The sequence below is a fragment of the Polypterus senegalus genome, chromosome 5, assembly GCF_016835505.1.
Source record: "Polypterus senegalus isolate Bchr_013 chromosome 5, ASM1683550v1, whole genome shotgun sequence".
Classification (NCBI taxonomy): domain Eukaryota; kingdom Metazoa; phylum Chordata; class Cladistia; order Polypteriformes; family Polypteridae; genus Polypterus; species Polypterus senegalus.
In genome coordinates, this window is record NC_053158.1 from 81721160 (window position 1) to 81738893 (window position 17734).

The 17734-nt window shown below is 39.5% G+C and overlaps 1 protein-coding gene across 3 annotated transcripts in view; it reads right to left on the reverse strand.

Moving 5' to 3' along the window:
- Positions 1-4094: 4094 nt before the first annotated feature.
- znf622 (zinc finger protein 622) overlaps positions 4095-17734 on the reverse strand; it is a 32653-nt gene continuing 19013 nt past the window's right edge. For all 3 annotated transcript variants that reach the window (XM_039754889.1, XM_039754887.1, XM_039754888.1), the window contains exon 7: positions 4095-4905. In XM_039754889.1, the coding sequence (XP_039610823.1) occupies positions 4772-4905 (134 nt within the window). In that variant the 3' untranslated portion in view covers positions 4095-4771. The remainder of the gene's footprint in view (positions 4906-17734) is intronic.

Genomic DNA, 17734 nt, shown 5'->3' on the forward strand with positions numbered 1-17734 from the left:
TATGAAAATGATCATACGATATGTGCTTTACTGAATACCTTTATCATTTCTATAGCAGTTCCAGCTCAATTAACTGCAGGGGCACGGTTAACAAATATTTAAGACTGGTTGCCTGGCTGGCATATTGTTGCCCAGGTCAAAGTAGCCCAATTAGGGGGTCTGATTGTTAGAACAAGGGAGAGTCATCCAGCACTCTTGAAATGAATAGTAGAAGGCATAGTGTAAATAGCAAGGGATCGTGTCGCCAGATTTGGGCCAAATGAATTTGACATTCCCTTAGGACGGGTGTACAGTGGGTGCCTTCTTCATGTGCTTCATCATCAGGAGTTCAGGTGTTCCCCACATGCAGGTCTCATTTGTGCGGACAGCACATTGGAGGCAGATATATACACTATGTAATTTTAGTGGCATACAAAAGTTTGGATGCCATTTAAATCATCTCATATGAGAGACTGCTTGGCGAGACTATTGTATGAGATTCACAGTAAGCAAGCAATTTTGAAACTGTGAAGAATGATGCGATACTGGCCTTTATTTCTGTTTTTATAGTACGCTAAATGTACTGCAGCTAAGCACGTGACAAGAATTTGTCCGACCAGTCTCTATCTTACGGCTAGCAGACTACATTGCCTCTGCTAATCTGTTAAAAGCACAAACTTGGATATCAACTTGGAATTTGCAGCTGCTGGGTAATGTTCTTCAATGTATTTTAAAAGACATGATCATAATGAACTGTGGAAATACATACTGTACTATGGATAGTCCTCTTTCTCATGCGTCGACATTTCGCAGCCATGCTTGACAGGAAAGAGCGTGAACAGGGAGCAGCTTCCTGATTGGTCAATGGGAACTGAAATGCCGAATCAACTTGCAAGACCTTTCACCTTGATGCTGCCGTTTGAACTGAGTAAGAAAGAATCTTGTGCCGTGCGAGTATGGATTATAATGATATTTCTCACAGTTTTCTGGCAGATTGAAAAACCACTTGGGAGTTTGTAACTTTTGTGAAGAGAGCACAGTGTACACTAACCCTTAAAAATCACAGAGTGTTGCTGCAGTTATGATGCACTGAGGCAGCCAGAGGACATACTGTAGCTGGGACAGAAAGTCATTGGTCACAAAAGCAATAAACAAAGAGACAAGCAGGATCCAGAATTAATTATCATAAAAAACAGATCCATTTCTAACTCAGCATAAGGCGTCATCAAAAAATGAGAAAAAACATCAAGCTAGTGGATGTAAAAGAGCAAGAGATCAACTCCCAAATACAAAATGAGTTACAGCCGGGGCTCTGTTTAAATATTAAAACATAATTTGGGTTGAAAGTCCTTGTGTGTGACTGTGCTTCTAGCAATACGCAGGTATGATCAAGAGGTCTTGTTCAGTACCAGAAAGGAGCAGGTTAAGGCCATCAAACCGTAATCAGCGTCCTGCTTCATTCTTCCATCCATCCATTATCCAACCCGCTATATCCTAACTACAGGGTCACGGGGGTCTGCTGGAGCCAAACCCAATCAACACAGGGCACAAGGCAGGAAACAAACCCCGGGCAGGGCGCCAGTCCACCGCAGGGCACACACACACACCAAGCACACACTCACCAAGCACACACTATGGACAATTTAGAATTGCCAATGTACCTAACCAGCATGTCTTTGGACTGTGGGAAGAAACCAGACTCCACGCAAGGAGGACCCGGGAAACAAACCCAGGTCTCCTAACTGCGAGGCAGCAGCACTACCCACTGCGCCACCCTCTTGCTTCATTCTTTCTTCTGAAAATTTGCAAAATCCAAAAATAATATACAGATGAGTCAAAATGATTTCTATTTTCTTACCAATTGTCATGACATGAAAAAAAAGTTGTAAATGTCCCCATGAATATTCACTTTCTATCATTCTTTTCATGGATTTAATGAGTTGGTATGACATTCTATAAACGAAATCGAAGGCCTTTCTAAGCATCCTCCTCTCGCCACTTAAACAAAGACAAGGCAAGAGAAAGAGAGAGGAGCTCAGAAGTCAGCGGCCCTAACAGGTCTTCTTGGTGCTTTTTCTATAAATTCTAGATGATGGAAACATGGAATTTCTTTGAGGAGAAGGTTAAACAGCTACTGTCCTTAAAATCCCTGAAAATACAATAAGATTTGTGATGTAAGACTTGAATTTGAGTGCTGGTCCAATGTGTACCTAGTCTCATATCCTTCTGAGCTGATGCTGTTATTTTATTTTCACTAGGATAAATGCATTTCTTGTTATGTTATACAGCCGCTTAAGAGAAAATGTTATATTTTATGGCATAATCATTTTTCTAAAATTTCGCTTAGTACTAAGTTTCATGTTTTTGTACCCAGCTGGAACCAAAAAAAAAAAAATAGGCCATTGTTCTTCTTTGGAAAAATAATAACCCTGCAGAAAAATCACGTTTCCTAAAATAAGAATAAAATTATGTTTAAAAAGTCACCTACACCCTAAGCTAAGAGGACTAGCAGTCAAATTGTGATCATTTACGGTATCGATGTTTGTCAAGTCCCATTAGCAACTGGGTCTAATCAATCATGTTAAAAGTTTTCCGATTATGTAATGAATTCCGTTATGAGTAGTGACCTAATCAATGGATTGTATACATTTAGCGCAGAGGACACTTTTTTCTTGACCAAAACACTAATATGACATGCTTTTGCCTCTTGCAAGATTTAGATAAAGAATAATGGATTGATGCTTTCTCCTGTTTGTGTTTTATTGCTTGAATCGAGGCATTCCAGTGAGGGGTGTCTGTATTTAAAATTTTCTTCCACTGTCGAAGAATACAACACTTGACGAGTTGAGCTTACATTTTGTATTTAAACTCAGGCTGCATTTGTAATGACATTGCTGTTGTGTGCTGAAAAGTGAAAATTTTACAAAATTTGGGATAGGTTCACGGTTTGCATTTTGCCTCTGAAAATTACTTTTTAAGGGCAACAAAGGTCTATCACTAGAGCACGAGAAGATACATAAATGCCCTTCTTTCCTAAACTTATTTACTAATGGAAAGACCTTTCCATGTCACTTAAAAAACAACCCCACCAGAATCTTTACTGATCCTCCAGTGTCTTAGAGTCTACAGTACGAGACTTTGATTAGGTCAAAATACAGTTTTTGGTTTTTTTTTTTTAAAAAAAAAGGGGATTCAAGGGATGAACACCCCACAGTTAACTAAACCTGATCTGGATTTTATTCTTTCCACATCCACTTTGAAGCCCTCACTCTTACTGTCCATCAGTCAACTTGTTTCGTCTCATACAGTAACTGGCCCTAACCGATTCTATAATAGTTTGATTCTGTTCTCACTAAAAAGTAAATCTCTATAGGCCTACTTAAAGGAATAATTTATCCCAAAATGCTTTTTTTAATTTTTTTTTTATATGTTACTTAGCTCACGTTTTTTGTAGTAATGGCTGAGAAAAAAAAATCAATCTCATGTTTAGTGGATAATGGACAAACTTTCTGAGAATAGGAGCCAACATTGGGTAAAAGCAAACAATATAAAAAGAATCGACATTTCAAGTCATCCAGTTGTATGCTTACAAAATGCAAAACTTGTGTAATTTCTGGGTGAAATTGTTCAATATTGAAATAAAAAGTAAAATATTGAAAAAATATATAATGGCAGCAAATAAAAGTAGCCCACAAACAATGAATACCCACCCCTCCCTTTAATTTCATAGGTCAAGGTTCCTGTCTTTTTTTTCAGCCATCACAATAAACTACATGGGGTAAGTAACATATAAAAAAATATTTTTAGGTGGAACACTCCTTTAATGTAGCCTTGTTTTTTCAGGGGAGAGGTTCTTGGGTCAAAAGACTGTGTGTACAAATTTAAAAAAAAAAAATCTAATTTAATTTTACAAATTCACACAGTGTCACGATTATATACAGGATACAGAAACTACTAACATATACTGTATCTTGACAGCATAGCTCCGAGTGCAGACTAACTTCTCTAGGATGTTTAACACAAGACTTGGCCAAGGTCTTAACTGAAGGTGGTATCCAGCAGTCCAGTATGAAACAGGCATTTTAAAACCAAAAAGAGACACAAGAGAGTCAAAGTTGTTGTGCATTAAATTGTATTTTGAAGAATAACAATATTTGTTCTAATCAACCAAGAATGAATAAATATGCATATGAATTAATGTTATGAATTATTTGCCAAAATCAGCAGCACTTTCAGAAGGAGTGTTTTTCTTTTTCTATTTTTTTTTAATTCATGATGGTCCAATACTGACACCTGCTGGAATCCAAGCGCTAAGATCATCTACTGCCAGAACATTTTAAAACTGACATTTGTTGACATCTCCCCCTACCGAAGGATTATTTAATGTATATATATTTATATACATAAAAGGATCAAAGCCTTTATCTGATAACACTAAGAACTCTGCCTAAACCAGAAGTAATTATTATGTCCTTAGTAAGCAACACAGTGTATAATAATGTAGATTTACTGTAAATGTTTCCATTGGGTGAGCAAATCTGATTTAAAAAACTCTTCTTGGTGATACCAAATCCAAGGGTTACATCAATGAAAGAGAGCTTTGCATATTGTATTAACAAGTGAAAGTACCAAAAGGTACTGGTTTTAGACAAATATTTATAAATTACAATACCAGAATTATTTCAATCATTTATGCTGAAAAGATAATTCAGAACCCATATAACAAGCTGTTGAGGACTAACATGAATTGTATTTCCAAATAATCTCATTGACTCCGAAACAGAAATCCTTTTTAGAACCTGACTTGTGCTCTGAAGTGCATCTGCTTGGTGGCATTGTTGCTCATGCCAGTTCTCAACATCCACTTTGATTTCATTCTTTGAACATATTGCATATCTCTTTGTCTATAGTGGGATGCATCCTTACCTGGAGGGGGAAAAAGAAAAGGTTTTGAGCACACAAACAGACATAAAACAATTTTAAACAATTTGTTTCACTCATACCAGGCTGAACCTACAAGTGCTTTGTATCATAACAGGCCAGTGAACTGAGGAGGTCACAAAGGATGAGATCTTGCACAGCAAGTGATGTAATCGTATACTGTACACCAATGGAATCTACAAGCAACAAGGGTTATTCACACACCCAAATTCTGCATGTGCCTGGACACAGACTGAAAAACAAGAAGCCTTTTAACAAGTTGGAGTTGGTGACAATCGAGTTTAGGTACTGCAAAAATGAAACTGTTACTCAAATACTGCCACATAAAGGCTTATTTTGGTCTAAAAATTACAAAGTAATTAAGCCTCCTCTGACCATTCCAAAGCGACAGTTCAGTGGGCTACCTGGCAGAGATGAATAGCCACTTTCTTGAGGATTTATATATGTCATCAAGACCTAACGAAGCCTTTGCAAATGTCATTTTACATAACAGTATGTGTGTAATGCATGCATTTTTGCAGTGCTTAAACTAAAGTGTTAACGTGAAGCTTAAAGGAATACTCCACCCCCAAAAAAATATTTTTTTTATACAGTAGAACCTTCGTTCTATAACTCTGGTCGTAAACCGATTTGGTCGTGAACCGAAGCAATTTCCCCCATAGGATTGTATGTAAATACAATTAATCCGTTCCAGACCATACGAACTGTATGTAAATATATATATATATTTTTTAAGTTTTTAAACACAAATATTGTTAATTATACCATAGAATGCACAGCGTAATAGTAAACTAAATGTAAAAACATTGAATAACACTGAGAAAACCTTGAACAACAGAGAAAACTAACACTGCAATAGTTTGCGCTATAGCACTACCAACCGCTGGCTAAAAGCAATTTTTTTAATTGAGTTTTAAGCACAGGGAAAAAAATTAACATTTGAAAAAATCCATAATTTAATAAACCACCAAGAAAAATAACATTGCAACAATGCACGCTATGAACCGATCGCTGGAAACAGAACTGAAAAAAAATCAAGCCCAGTACATTCTTTAACTGCCTTCCTACCTTAATGCATCCAGCTCTCTCTCGCGCTGCTTCTGTGCGTGTGTGTGTGTGTCGCGCTCTCTCGCGCTGCCTGTGTGTGCGTCTATCTCCCTCGCTCTCTCTCTCGCTGTACAGGAAATGCACAGGGAGAGACTAAACGTGTACAAACCGAAAGGAAACTGGCTTGTTCGTATACCGAGTGTGTGGTCGTGAACCGAGGCAAAAGTTTGGCGAACTTTTTGGTCGTAAACCGAGTTGTACGTGTACCGAGACGTTACTTACTCCATGTAGATGGCAGAGAAAAATTTTTCAGTCTCATGTTTTCATGGAGAAAGGACATATTGTTTATGATTGAACAGGACCCTATATGGAGCAATCCTGGACAATGTCAAATAATGCAAAATTAAAAGCTTCACTTTTTTGAATTGAAAATCTGCCTCTTTCCCTTATTCGTTGATCAAGAGTCCCTTCTTCAGCATACTGTAAACAGCCAATCCTGTGAAGCTTTTAATTTCCTTTTTATGATTTGGTCTGTTTATTCCGGATGTAACTATTTAAAAATATTTTAGCAAAGAAGAATGCATTTTGTATGTTTTGAGCACAGGGCAAGATAACTGACGAAATGTGGATTATGTAACACAAGTAACATGAAGTATGTTTTTCTTTTTTCCCCATGGACATGTTTCACATCATATGGAGTTGTCCAGTATTGTCTTTGTGCCGGTGCCAGTTAACCAAAAAGGAAACAAAAATGTCTCACTGTGACCCCATCAGATTGGGGGGGACTCAAGTATTACTCATGAATTTTCAAATTTGCAGGGGGGTCTTCCACACTTACCCCTCGCAAATGTGAAAGGGTGACCTGAACAGTAAAATATTCAAGAATTTCCCAAGGGAAATAGGTTTATAATCGGCTGTAGCAGAGAAGAAAGGGTAGGACTATGCTCAACGTAATGATAAAGTTCCTGATCACATGACAATCACACATCTGCATTTTCAAAAAGCATCGTTTTTCAAACATCCATTTCTGAGAGATCTAGAATTTTCAAAGTTAATTCTTTTTTGTAGAAAAACATTAATTTTCTATGGTTGAAAATTCAATTTAAGTGTAGTTGGGAGCTGCTCTAACCTACTTAAACCCCTCTTTGAGATCTAGAGAATGAAAAACCCTTCTAGTAGATAATGAGGCCATTCACACTAACTAGAGGCTGTATTTTTAAGACCTGTTCGACAAGCACTAATGCAAAATTAGACCTACTTACTCCAGTTCTGTGTTGCAGGGGGCTGGAGCCTTTCTCAGCGGCATCAGACACAAGATAGGACCAATTCCTGAATAGGTACATACTCATGCACACAAACAAAAAACTTGTACAGTGGCAATTACATTGTTACACATGTATCCAGGATGTGGGAGGAACACTGAATTATCAGAAAACAATACATGGGGGAGGATTGTGCAAACTCCACGCAGGCAGTGTATGGATCACCATCTGAATACAGAACTCTGTAGTGTGAGGCATCAGCACTACCGTTCAGTCTTAGTATCATGCAGATTCATCAGCCAACAGTATCGGAGTTGGGAAAATGAGTCCACTGGAACAGTCATCTAGGAAGTAATTAAACACTTATATGTGTTCAGTTTAGACATACTAGAATGTTACAAATCGAACATCACATACATCATGAAGGGACTGTAAGACGACAAGAAATCTGGGCGACATCATGAAGGGTTAGCAACTACTGTAAAGCAGATTGTATGTGGCTAAGTGCAAGAGGAACATCTTGATGTTATAGAGTACAGGAAAAAGTGTTTAAAAAAAAAAAAAATGTTGTTTGCTATTTTTAAAGTGGCACACACAGAAACAGAAACAAATACAGAGATCCCTCACTATATCATGCTTCAACTTTCGCGGCTTCACTCCATCGCAGATTTTATATGTAAGCATATCTAAATATATATCACGGATTTTCCGCTGATTCACGGATTTCTGCAGACAATGGGTCTTTTAATTTATGGTACATGCTTCCTCAGTTGGTTTGCCCAGTTGATTTCATACAAGGGACGCTATTGGCGGATGGCTGAGAAGCTACCCAATCAGAGCACATATCTATACTAATAAAAGGCAAAGCCCTCACTGATTCACTCACTCATCACTAATTCTCCAACTTCCCGTGTAGGTAGAAGGCTGAAATTTGTCAGGATCATTCCTTACAGTTTACTTACAACAGTTAAGCAGGTTTCATTTCGAAATTCTATGTGTAACGGTCATAACGGTCAACAACGTCCGCCATGTTGAACTTGCTTATTTATTGCCCCATCTTCATGAAATTTGGTAGGCGACTTCCCTGCGCTAACCGAAACCAATGTACGTACTTACTGTATTTCAGTGGTATGACGCCACTGTCGGCCACCATATTGAAGTTTCCAATGTCACTAATTCTCCAACTTCTCATGTAGATAGAAGGCTGAAATTTGGCAGGCTCATTCCTTACAGCTTATTTACAAAAGTTAAGCAGGTTTCATTTCGAAATTCTACGCGTAACGGTCATAACGGTTGACAACATCCACCATGTTGAACTTTCTTATTTATGGCCCAATCTTCATGAAATTTGATAGGCAGCTTCCCTGCGCTAATCGAAACCAATGTACGTACTTATGTCGATGGTATGACGCCACTGTTGGCCGCCATACTGAACTTTCCAACGGTCTTTGTTACTTATGGGCCCATCTTCAATAAATTTGGTATGCGGGTTCCCAACACTAACTGAATCCTACTTACGTACATATATACGTCCATAGCCTGCAGCTCGGCCACCGTGTGAGGCGGTGTTGGGTCCCCCATCCCAACGCCTCCCACGTTGTTGGCTGCCTGCCTATATAAGGCATTCCGTCGCTCCAGTCTCTATATTCCCTTCCTTGCTTTGCCACGGGATTCACGTCTCCCTGCTGATAACTACAGCCTTTTTATTTAATCCACGGCTTCTACGCGGTTTTATTGTTCATTTATTACGATTATAGTTATTGTGTAGGTATTTTAGACTTACTTTACATTGTTCAGGTACCCATTTCCTTTATCATTCCAACCGCATTCCCCATTAACATGTCTATCGAGGTGATCACCATCGATCAAAGAACTGTCACTTACCAAGTGGTTTCCATGCCCGGAGATGGCACCTACCTTTTCCATTCTCTTTGTTACATGTTGCACGGCCATATCAGGCTCACTCTTGATATCCGGAGGAACATTGTGTCTTATGTATTGAATTACTGGGACAGGTTCAAGGTGTGGACTGATGACGGTACAGGAGATAATTATACTACACAGGAGCACTAGAAGAGTGAAATGCTTAAGCCCTTCACCTATGGATCTGCATGTGAGTTGATGGCTGCCGCTGAATTGTTCGGTTGTCACTTTCAAGTGTACCGAAATGGCCAAATATTTTACACCTTTCGACAACCGCCAATGCCTCTTAAACATCTTAGATTCACAGGTGACGATTTCAGTAGTGGACACTTTGATGTTTATGAATGTTTAAACTGTCAAAAGCTGGATGTGAAGTTATCGATGAAACCAGTTGTATACTTACAACGCTTGACAGATGCCGAATGTCTCTTCAACACAAGTCCTACAAATACTGTCGTAATTGAAACAAACCATGAAACTCAAACCGATTATGACAGCAGCAATCCAAGCTGTGAGATTTGAAACAAGATTACTGTTCACATGGCCAACTGTACGTTGCATGCTCAAGAGTAAGCTCAGCGCAAAGCTTGGTCATATTACAACCGGAGGGCCGAACTCACAATGTGGTATACAAAGAGATCCTTAACAAATAATTATTGGTATATTTTCCCTCAGTTTAAAAAGGTTTAATTTTCTTCTTAATAAAAATTTTAAGGCAGTACTTCGCCGCTGTGAAGCGCGGGTATTTTGCTAGTTATGTATTAAATGAAACTCCTCAATGATATACGATATGCTTCCCACGCGGTGCTTCACATACTTAAAAGCCTGAATAGCACCTCTTGTTTTTTGATTGTTTGCTTTTCTCTGTCTCTCTCTCTGACATTCCCTGCTCCTGATGGAGGGGGTGTGAGCAGAGGGGCTGTTCGCACACTGGCCTAGAGGATACGAACGCTGCTCTAAAAAATGCTGAAAGACTACCTTCACATTGCTTCCTTTATTGCGGCTGCTTTGTTGGGCGGTGCTTCCCATACTTAAAAGCCCAAACAGCCCTATTGATTTTTGATTGTTTGCTTTTCTCTCTGTCTCTCTGACATTCTCTGCTCTTGATGTGCACTCCTTTGAAGAGAAAGATATGTTTGCATTCTTTTAATTGTGAGACCAAACTGTCATCTCTGTCTTGTCATGGAGAACAGTTTAAACTTTTGAAAAAGAGACACATGATTGTTTGCAGTGTTTTAAAGTCCCTGTCTTTACAACCTCCTGTGTTTCTGTGCAAATCTGTGACCCAAGCATGACAATATAAGAATAAAAATATAAACGTATGGTTTTTACTTCGCGGATTTTCACCTTTCGCGGGAGGTTCTGGAACGCAACTCCCGCAGATCGAGGAGGGATCACTGTACCCTAAAAATGTAATCACTAGTAAGAGAATGTGTGACACGTCAGCATAACATGACAGACAAATGACAACAAATCTAAAGATGACTTTCACATAAAGGTTGTATTCGTCTACTTAATCATTTTGACTAATCGAGTCCACACCCAACCAAGAGCCAAGATTTACCAAATACTGCAAAAGGAATAATATATGAAGTATCAAATGATGAAGTCAGGAAAGCTTTACAAGTATTCTGATTGGGAATGCTGCACCTTAAAATTAAGATGACAAGAATTTGAACAGGGGAAAAAAAAAAAAAAAACACCATAAGCAAATAGATGAGAACAAATTGATTGATTTTCCACTCTTGAAATAGTTGATCACCCACTTATAAGATAAAGAGCTTGAGCTTACTTAATCACTGCTGTCCAATGCTGGAGTTTGTTGCTTTGTGCCCTTAAACAGACAAAGCATTTTGGGAAGCAGAAGCCATTTAGTTTGATTTCTCATCCCAAATGAAATGGACCGCACTGCTTTAGGGCACCTGCCACATGAATCACTTTTGTTAATTAGGTTAACATAAGTATCCATCTTTCATTTTCTGTCTTTATACTAATATCGGAGTGCAAGTGAAGATGCAGCACATACACAGCTGTCTTCTTAATTAATTTATTAACACAGAAGAGTAAGTAAAGCAGATGGGAGGTCATGAACTGCTGCACTGCTCTCGTCAACAAACATATGCATGTAGGCGAAATGAATGGCTTGCTGAACACTAAGTCAGATATTAGTTGGCTTTAATCAAGTTTTGTTTAACCATTAAGCATGTTATATCTGCTGACAAGTACAGAACTGGACCATCTGTCAAGACCACATGCTGTCTGGTTTGTATTCCTTTACAAGCTGATGTTACAACAGAAATTAAATGCATTTTGCACCTACAATGTGGGCAGCATGCTAGTGTGGTGGTGGTGGTGGTGGTGGTGACTACATCAAGGATCCAACATCCTAACTTTAAATGCAATTGCCAATCACTGTCCAAGTTTAGTTTCAGTGTTCTCACCATGTCTGCATCTACCTTAAGATGTGGCGATTCGCAGTGTTAAAATGGCACTGTGCAAGTCTCATTAAGGGTAAGATTCAGGTGAACAGCTACTTGACACTAGAAGTTAAGGAAAACTTTCATCTGCAGTTCAAATGCTAGTCAGTGAGTGTTCGAATCTTTAACAAAAAATCTTTTTTTAAAAAAAGTTAAGAGCTGGTTGTTTCATAGTTCATTTCAGAAATCTAAAGACCAATTAGAAATCAATTATAACATTACATAAAAATTTTGATTGGTATATCTTTAAACAAAAAAAGACATCCTTCTATATAAAAGCGGTCGGGATTGTCCTTCCGTCCCGTGAGTGCTACGCAGGCGCAGAGTTTCACACACGCCCCGTCCATTTTGCAATCCACGATGGAATTTGTAGTTTTGTTTTTCCAGGTAAAAGATGATTTTCTACTCCAGACTGTGCGATATCTTTTTCTTCCTTCTTACTATATAAAAGCGGTCGGGATTGTCCTTCCGCCCCGTGAGTGGAAAGCATAGCGGTATTCTGCTTATCACAGACTTACTACTTGCAGCTTGTGGTACGAAGCGACATGATGTGAGCAGAGTTCTGGTGCTCCCATCGTTCCCTTGCTTTTGTGCGTAATGCGCTGGAAAAATAGACAAAATTATGACTCTGGAAATAATTAATGTTGATGGAGTACAAATGCCTCACCGCATAGTAAATATCAGGGGGGTTCAAAAGGGCGACCTCAATACAGAAAAAAAGATTAAATTTCATCACAAAAATAACAGAAACTACGAGTATTAAAGTAATACCGCTCAAATGCAATATAACCAAATTAATGAGTTTGTATAAAATATCAAATTGATCTACATATTGAATTGCCTTAAGAAGTGGTCGCCTTAAAAGGCGGGTCAGCCTAGTATATACAGTACATAAAATAAGATCTAGCATACACAGAGGGGAAAAAACAGGGCTGAGGATTATTATTGTGTTTTTAGTCAAGCAATATAAAACTAAAAGCTTAATTTTCCTTGAATTTCCAATTTGATGAATAAACTTACCATTGAGAATGCAAGCTAATTTTAAAGAAAGTTTATTTTCTCACAAATCCTCTGACAATTGTTTAAAATCATTGTGATCAGTAATCTAACTTTGTCTGCTTTAAAATTAACTATGAACGGTATGGAGAAGGGGGAAAAAAAAAAAAAAGTATCTTGTAAGCGCGCTAAGGAGATTTGTCAGGATTTACTGCTTTTTTTAATCTCAAAGAGCCTCTCATCAATGCTACTCTTTTCATAAGTATTACTCAACAGGAGATGGACAGCACTGTCAAAATCAAGAGTTGTGTGTCTTGTAGCTCTCCATCACCCTTCACACGTCCTTCCTCACAGCTGCTATATAAAATGCGTCTGTAGCTTGAAAGAAATGTAAGAAGAATGTTAACAGTGAACTTCTGTTATCATTCAAATCTGATTACACGGGTCAAAATAACCCTACAGAGAACGGGGGGAAAAAAAGGTTAAGTGTTACATAAAAATTACATACATCGATCAATCATAACATTAAAACCACAGACAGGCGAAGTGAATGACATCGATTATCTTGTTACAATGGCACCTGTCAAGGGGTGAGATATTATTAGGCAAGCTTAAGGATCTGTGCGACTTTGACAAGGGCTAAATTGTGATGGCTAGACTGGGTCAGTATGGTGTTCCCAGAATGCACTGGTAAGTTCCTATCAAAAGTGGTCCAAGGAAAACAACCGGTGACAGGGTCATGGGTACCCAAGTCTCACTGATGCATCTCCAGAATAAAGGTTAGCCTATCTGGTCCAATCCTACAGAACAGCTAATGTAGCAAAAATTTGGTGAAATAGTTAATGCTGGCCATAACAGAAAGTGCACTGAAGCTTGCAGAATATGGGCCTGCATAGTAACAGACCGGTCAAAGTGCCCATGCTGATCCATGTCCACTGTTGAAAGAGTCAATGGACACAGGTCAGAATTGGACCATGGAGCCAGGGAAGAAGTTATCCTGGTCTGATGAAACACATTTTCTTTTAGATTATATACACAGCCAGGTGTGTGTACATCATTTACCCGGGGAAGAGATGGCAGCAGGATGGACTATGAGAATAAGGGAAGCTGGTGGAAGTAGTGTGATGCTCTGGGCAGTGTTCTGCTAGGAGCCCTTGGGTGCTATCATTCAGGTAGATATTACCTTAACACGTACCACCTACCTAAAGATTGGTGCAGATGATGTAGATAACTTCATAGCAACAGTATTATCTGATGGCAGAGACCTATTTCAGCAAGGTAACGCACCCTGCCACCTGCAAAAATTGTTCAGGAATGGTTTAGGGAATATGACAAAGAGTTCAAGGTTTTAACTTGGAATCTGATTTCCCAGAATTCAATTCGATCAAGCCTCTGTAGAATGTGTCGGAAAAAACAAGGTTGGCTCATGTAGGACTCACCTCGCAACTTACAGGACTTGAAGGATCTGTTGCGAACATCGATACCACAGGATACCTTCAGAGATCTTGTGGAGTTCACACTTCGATGAGTCAAAGCTTTCTTGGTGGAATGGGGGGTGGGGGGGTGTTGAGGACATAAAATATTGGGAAGGTGGTTTTAATGTTGTGTCTGATCGCTGTACACTGTACATATACAAAACACTGGAAATGATAAAATGCATTGCCCATCCCATTAATTCATCAAGCCTGCCCTCACATTGGACATCAGGCATTAGTGTGCTGGTGGTGAAAGAGAGGTGGCATAGGGTAGCTCCCATTTGAAAAGGAAAATGACAGCTCGAGTCATTGAAGCAAAAACACAAACAGGCTTTTCCTGAAAATGAAACGTGAATGCGATATAGTAACCTCACATGATAATACAGAGAAACATAAAGAAAACTCTAAACACTATAAATGGCATAAGGGAAAGCAAGCCACAATCATCCTACACTGAATTCAGTTTTTATATTCCCATGGATTAAAATGAATCCCAGGTATCCAGGGATATTCTTAAAAGACGCTTCATAGCTGAAGGAAAGTTGACAGTAGAGTTAGAAGGAGAGAGCAAAAACTCTACACTAACAGGAGAAAAGAGGCCAGTGTCTAGGCAGCATAAAGGAGAGGACAAAAGCAAAATATAAGTATAATTAAATATAACATCAGGTCATGTCACTTGTAGGAATTCTCAGGTGTAATGATGGTGGGTGATGGTTGGGGTTGAGACAGAGTATAGGAGTCAGCTGGAGAACTTTGTCTCTTAGTGTAGAAGGAATTGTCTACAACTTAACATCAGCAAAAGTAAGGAACGGCTTACTGACTTTCACCGGAACAAGGAACCTCTATATCCAGTTACTAATCAGGGAGTAGAGTAGAGTAGAGGTGGTGCACTACTACAAGTACTTGGGGGTCCACAACAATGACAGGCTGGACTGGTCTTGTAACACAGAGGAACTATATAAGAAAGGGCATGGCAGGCTCTTTTTCTTAGGAGACTGCATTTCTTCAATGTTGGAAGTGACATCCTTTACATGTTCTACAACTCTGTGATGGCCACTGTCACTTCAAGAGAGGCCCACTGAATCAGAAAGCTAATTAAAAGGGCAAACTCAGTTATAGACACATTCTGGACCCCCTGGAGATACTAAAGGAGAGAACTAAAACAAAACTGAGTGCCATTTTGAACAATGTTGAACATCCTCTCTCTGACACACCATGGATTTTCAGACAATGATTATTAAGCAGACGTGGGTGAAGAAACGCTGCAGGGGCTTCTTTATACCAGCAGAAATACAGTCATATGAAAAAGTTTGGGAACCCCTCTCAGCCTGCATAATAATTTACTCTAATTTCAACAAAAAAAGATAACAGTGGTATGTCTTTCATTTCCTAGAAACATCCGAGTACTGGGGTGTTTTCCAAACAAAGATTTTTAGTGAAGCAGTATTTAGTTGTATGAAATTAAATCAAATGTGAAAAACTGCCTGTGCAAAAATTTGGGTCCCCTTGTAATTTTGCTGATTTGAATGCATGTAACTGCTTAAAACCAATTACTTGCAACACCAAATTGGTTGGATTAGCTTGTTAAGCCTTGAACTTCATAGACAGGCGTGTCCAATCATGAGAAAAGGTATTTAAGGTGGCCAATTGCAAGTTGTGCTTCCCTTTGACTCTCCTCTGAAGAGTGACAGCATGGGATCCTCAAAGCAACTCTCAAAATATCTGAAAACAAAGATTGTTCAGTATCATGGTTTAGGGGAAGGCTACAAAAAGCTATCTCAGAGGTTTAAACTGTCAGTTTCAACTCTAAAATGAAATCAGGAATTTGAAGGCCACAGACACAGTTGTTGTTAAACCCAGGTCTGGCAGGCCACGAAAAATACAGGAGTGACATATGCGCATGATTGTGAGAATCATTACAGACAACCCACAGATCACCTCTAAAGACCTGAAAGAACATCTTGCTGCAGATGGTGTATCTGTGCATCGTTCTACAAGTCAGCACAATTTGCACAAAGAACTTCTCTATGGCAGGGTGATTGGAAAGAAGCCCTTTCTGTACTTACGCCACAAACAGTCATTTCTTGTATGGAAATGCTCATTTAGACAAGCCAGATTCATTTTGGAACAAAGTGCTTTGGACTGACGAGACAAAAATTTAGTTATTTGGTCAAAACAAAAAGTGCTGTTCAAGCATCAGTCACAAAGTTACGCAGGGGTTGGATATGACAATGACCCAAAACACAGTTTGAAATCTACAAAGGCATTCATGCAGAGGGAAAAGTACAATGTTCAGGAATGGCTGTTACAGTCCCCTGACTTAAATATCACCGAAAATCTATGGGATGATTTTAAGCAGGCTGTCCATGCTTGGCAGCAATCAAATTTAACTGAACTGGAGAGATTTTGTATGAAGAATGGTCAAAAATACCTCCATCCAGAATCCAGACACAAAGGCTATAGGAGGCATCTAGAGGCTGTTATATTTGCAAAAGGAGGCTCAACTAAATACTGATGTAATATCTCTGTTGGGGTGCCCAAATTTATGCACCTGTCTAATTTTGTTATGATGCATATTGCATATTTTCTGTTAATCCAATAAACTTAATGTCACTGCTGAAATACTACTGTTTCCATAAGGCACGTTATCTCTCTATTATAAAAAAAAAATCTTGGCCAAAGGGAAACCAGGGAGACGAGATGTGATCTTCTCGGAAGACACTTAAAAGACCCGCGAGATGAAAGAGATTGGTCACGGAGCGTCTCGCGGGGACCTTAAGCATGAGACTTGGTGCCAAGAGACTGCAATTTGACGTCCCATGAGAGCCACTTTAATGTCACGCGAGACAAGGCAGTGAGACAACATTTAAAACAAGTTCACGGACATCTAAGCTAGCAGTTGTTGGAAAGCTTTTGGCAGGCAGACGTCATGTGCTATCAACTCTTAAAACAACGACAAGCAACAAGCACAATGTGCCAGCAGCAGGAAGCCAGCTGATGATCCGACAGCTTCTCCTTAGCGTGCATTCAGCAACCCCACTTCACAACGCGAGCGGCAGACACGCAAAGTGGCAAAAGGACAGCCGCTGTAGAGGCTTTTAATAAATCGAGGCACAGTGTGACAAGCAAACAACGCAGCGAGCCAGCAGCAAAGACATAAGATGATCCGATGGCATCTCCTTAGCGGACGTTCAGCCGCCACCTGCCCCGTTCGTTCTCGGTGGGCGGCTGGTGATGCTGCAAGCAGTGACACAGTTGTGGCTGAACAGAGGCCATTGAGGGTGAACGGGGCAGCGGGTGGCTGCCTGTTGAATGAAGGCGGTGGTGGGCAATTCACTACCCGCCTTTGGCCGCATCATGTTCGTTCTCAGTGGGTGGACACTGCAGGCAGCATACTGTAGTGGAGGTGACTGTGTGGGCGGGTGGTGAACCGTCCCTCGCCATCTTTAGGGAGGATACAAGCCTGCTTGTACTGTTACACACATAGCTGGAAGTTGTCTCGTCAGTAGTAATTTCCTCAAGCTAAATAATGGAAAAACTAAAACCTAATTTCCTGGTAAAACTAGAGATATTGAGAGTATTAGAAATAAATTTGATTGTTTAACATTACAAGTCAAGAATTTAGGTGTAATCA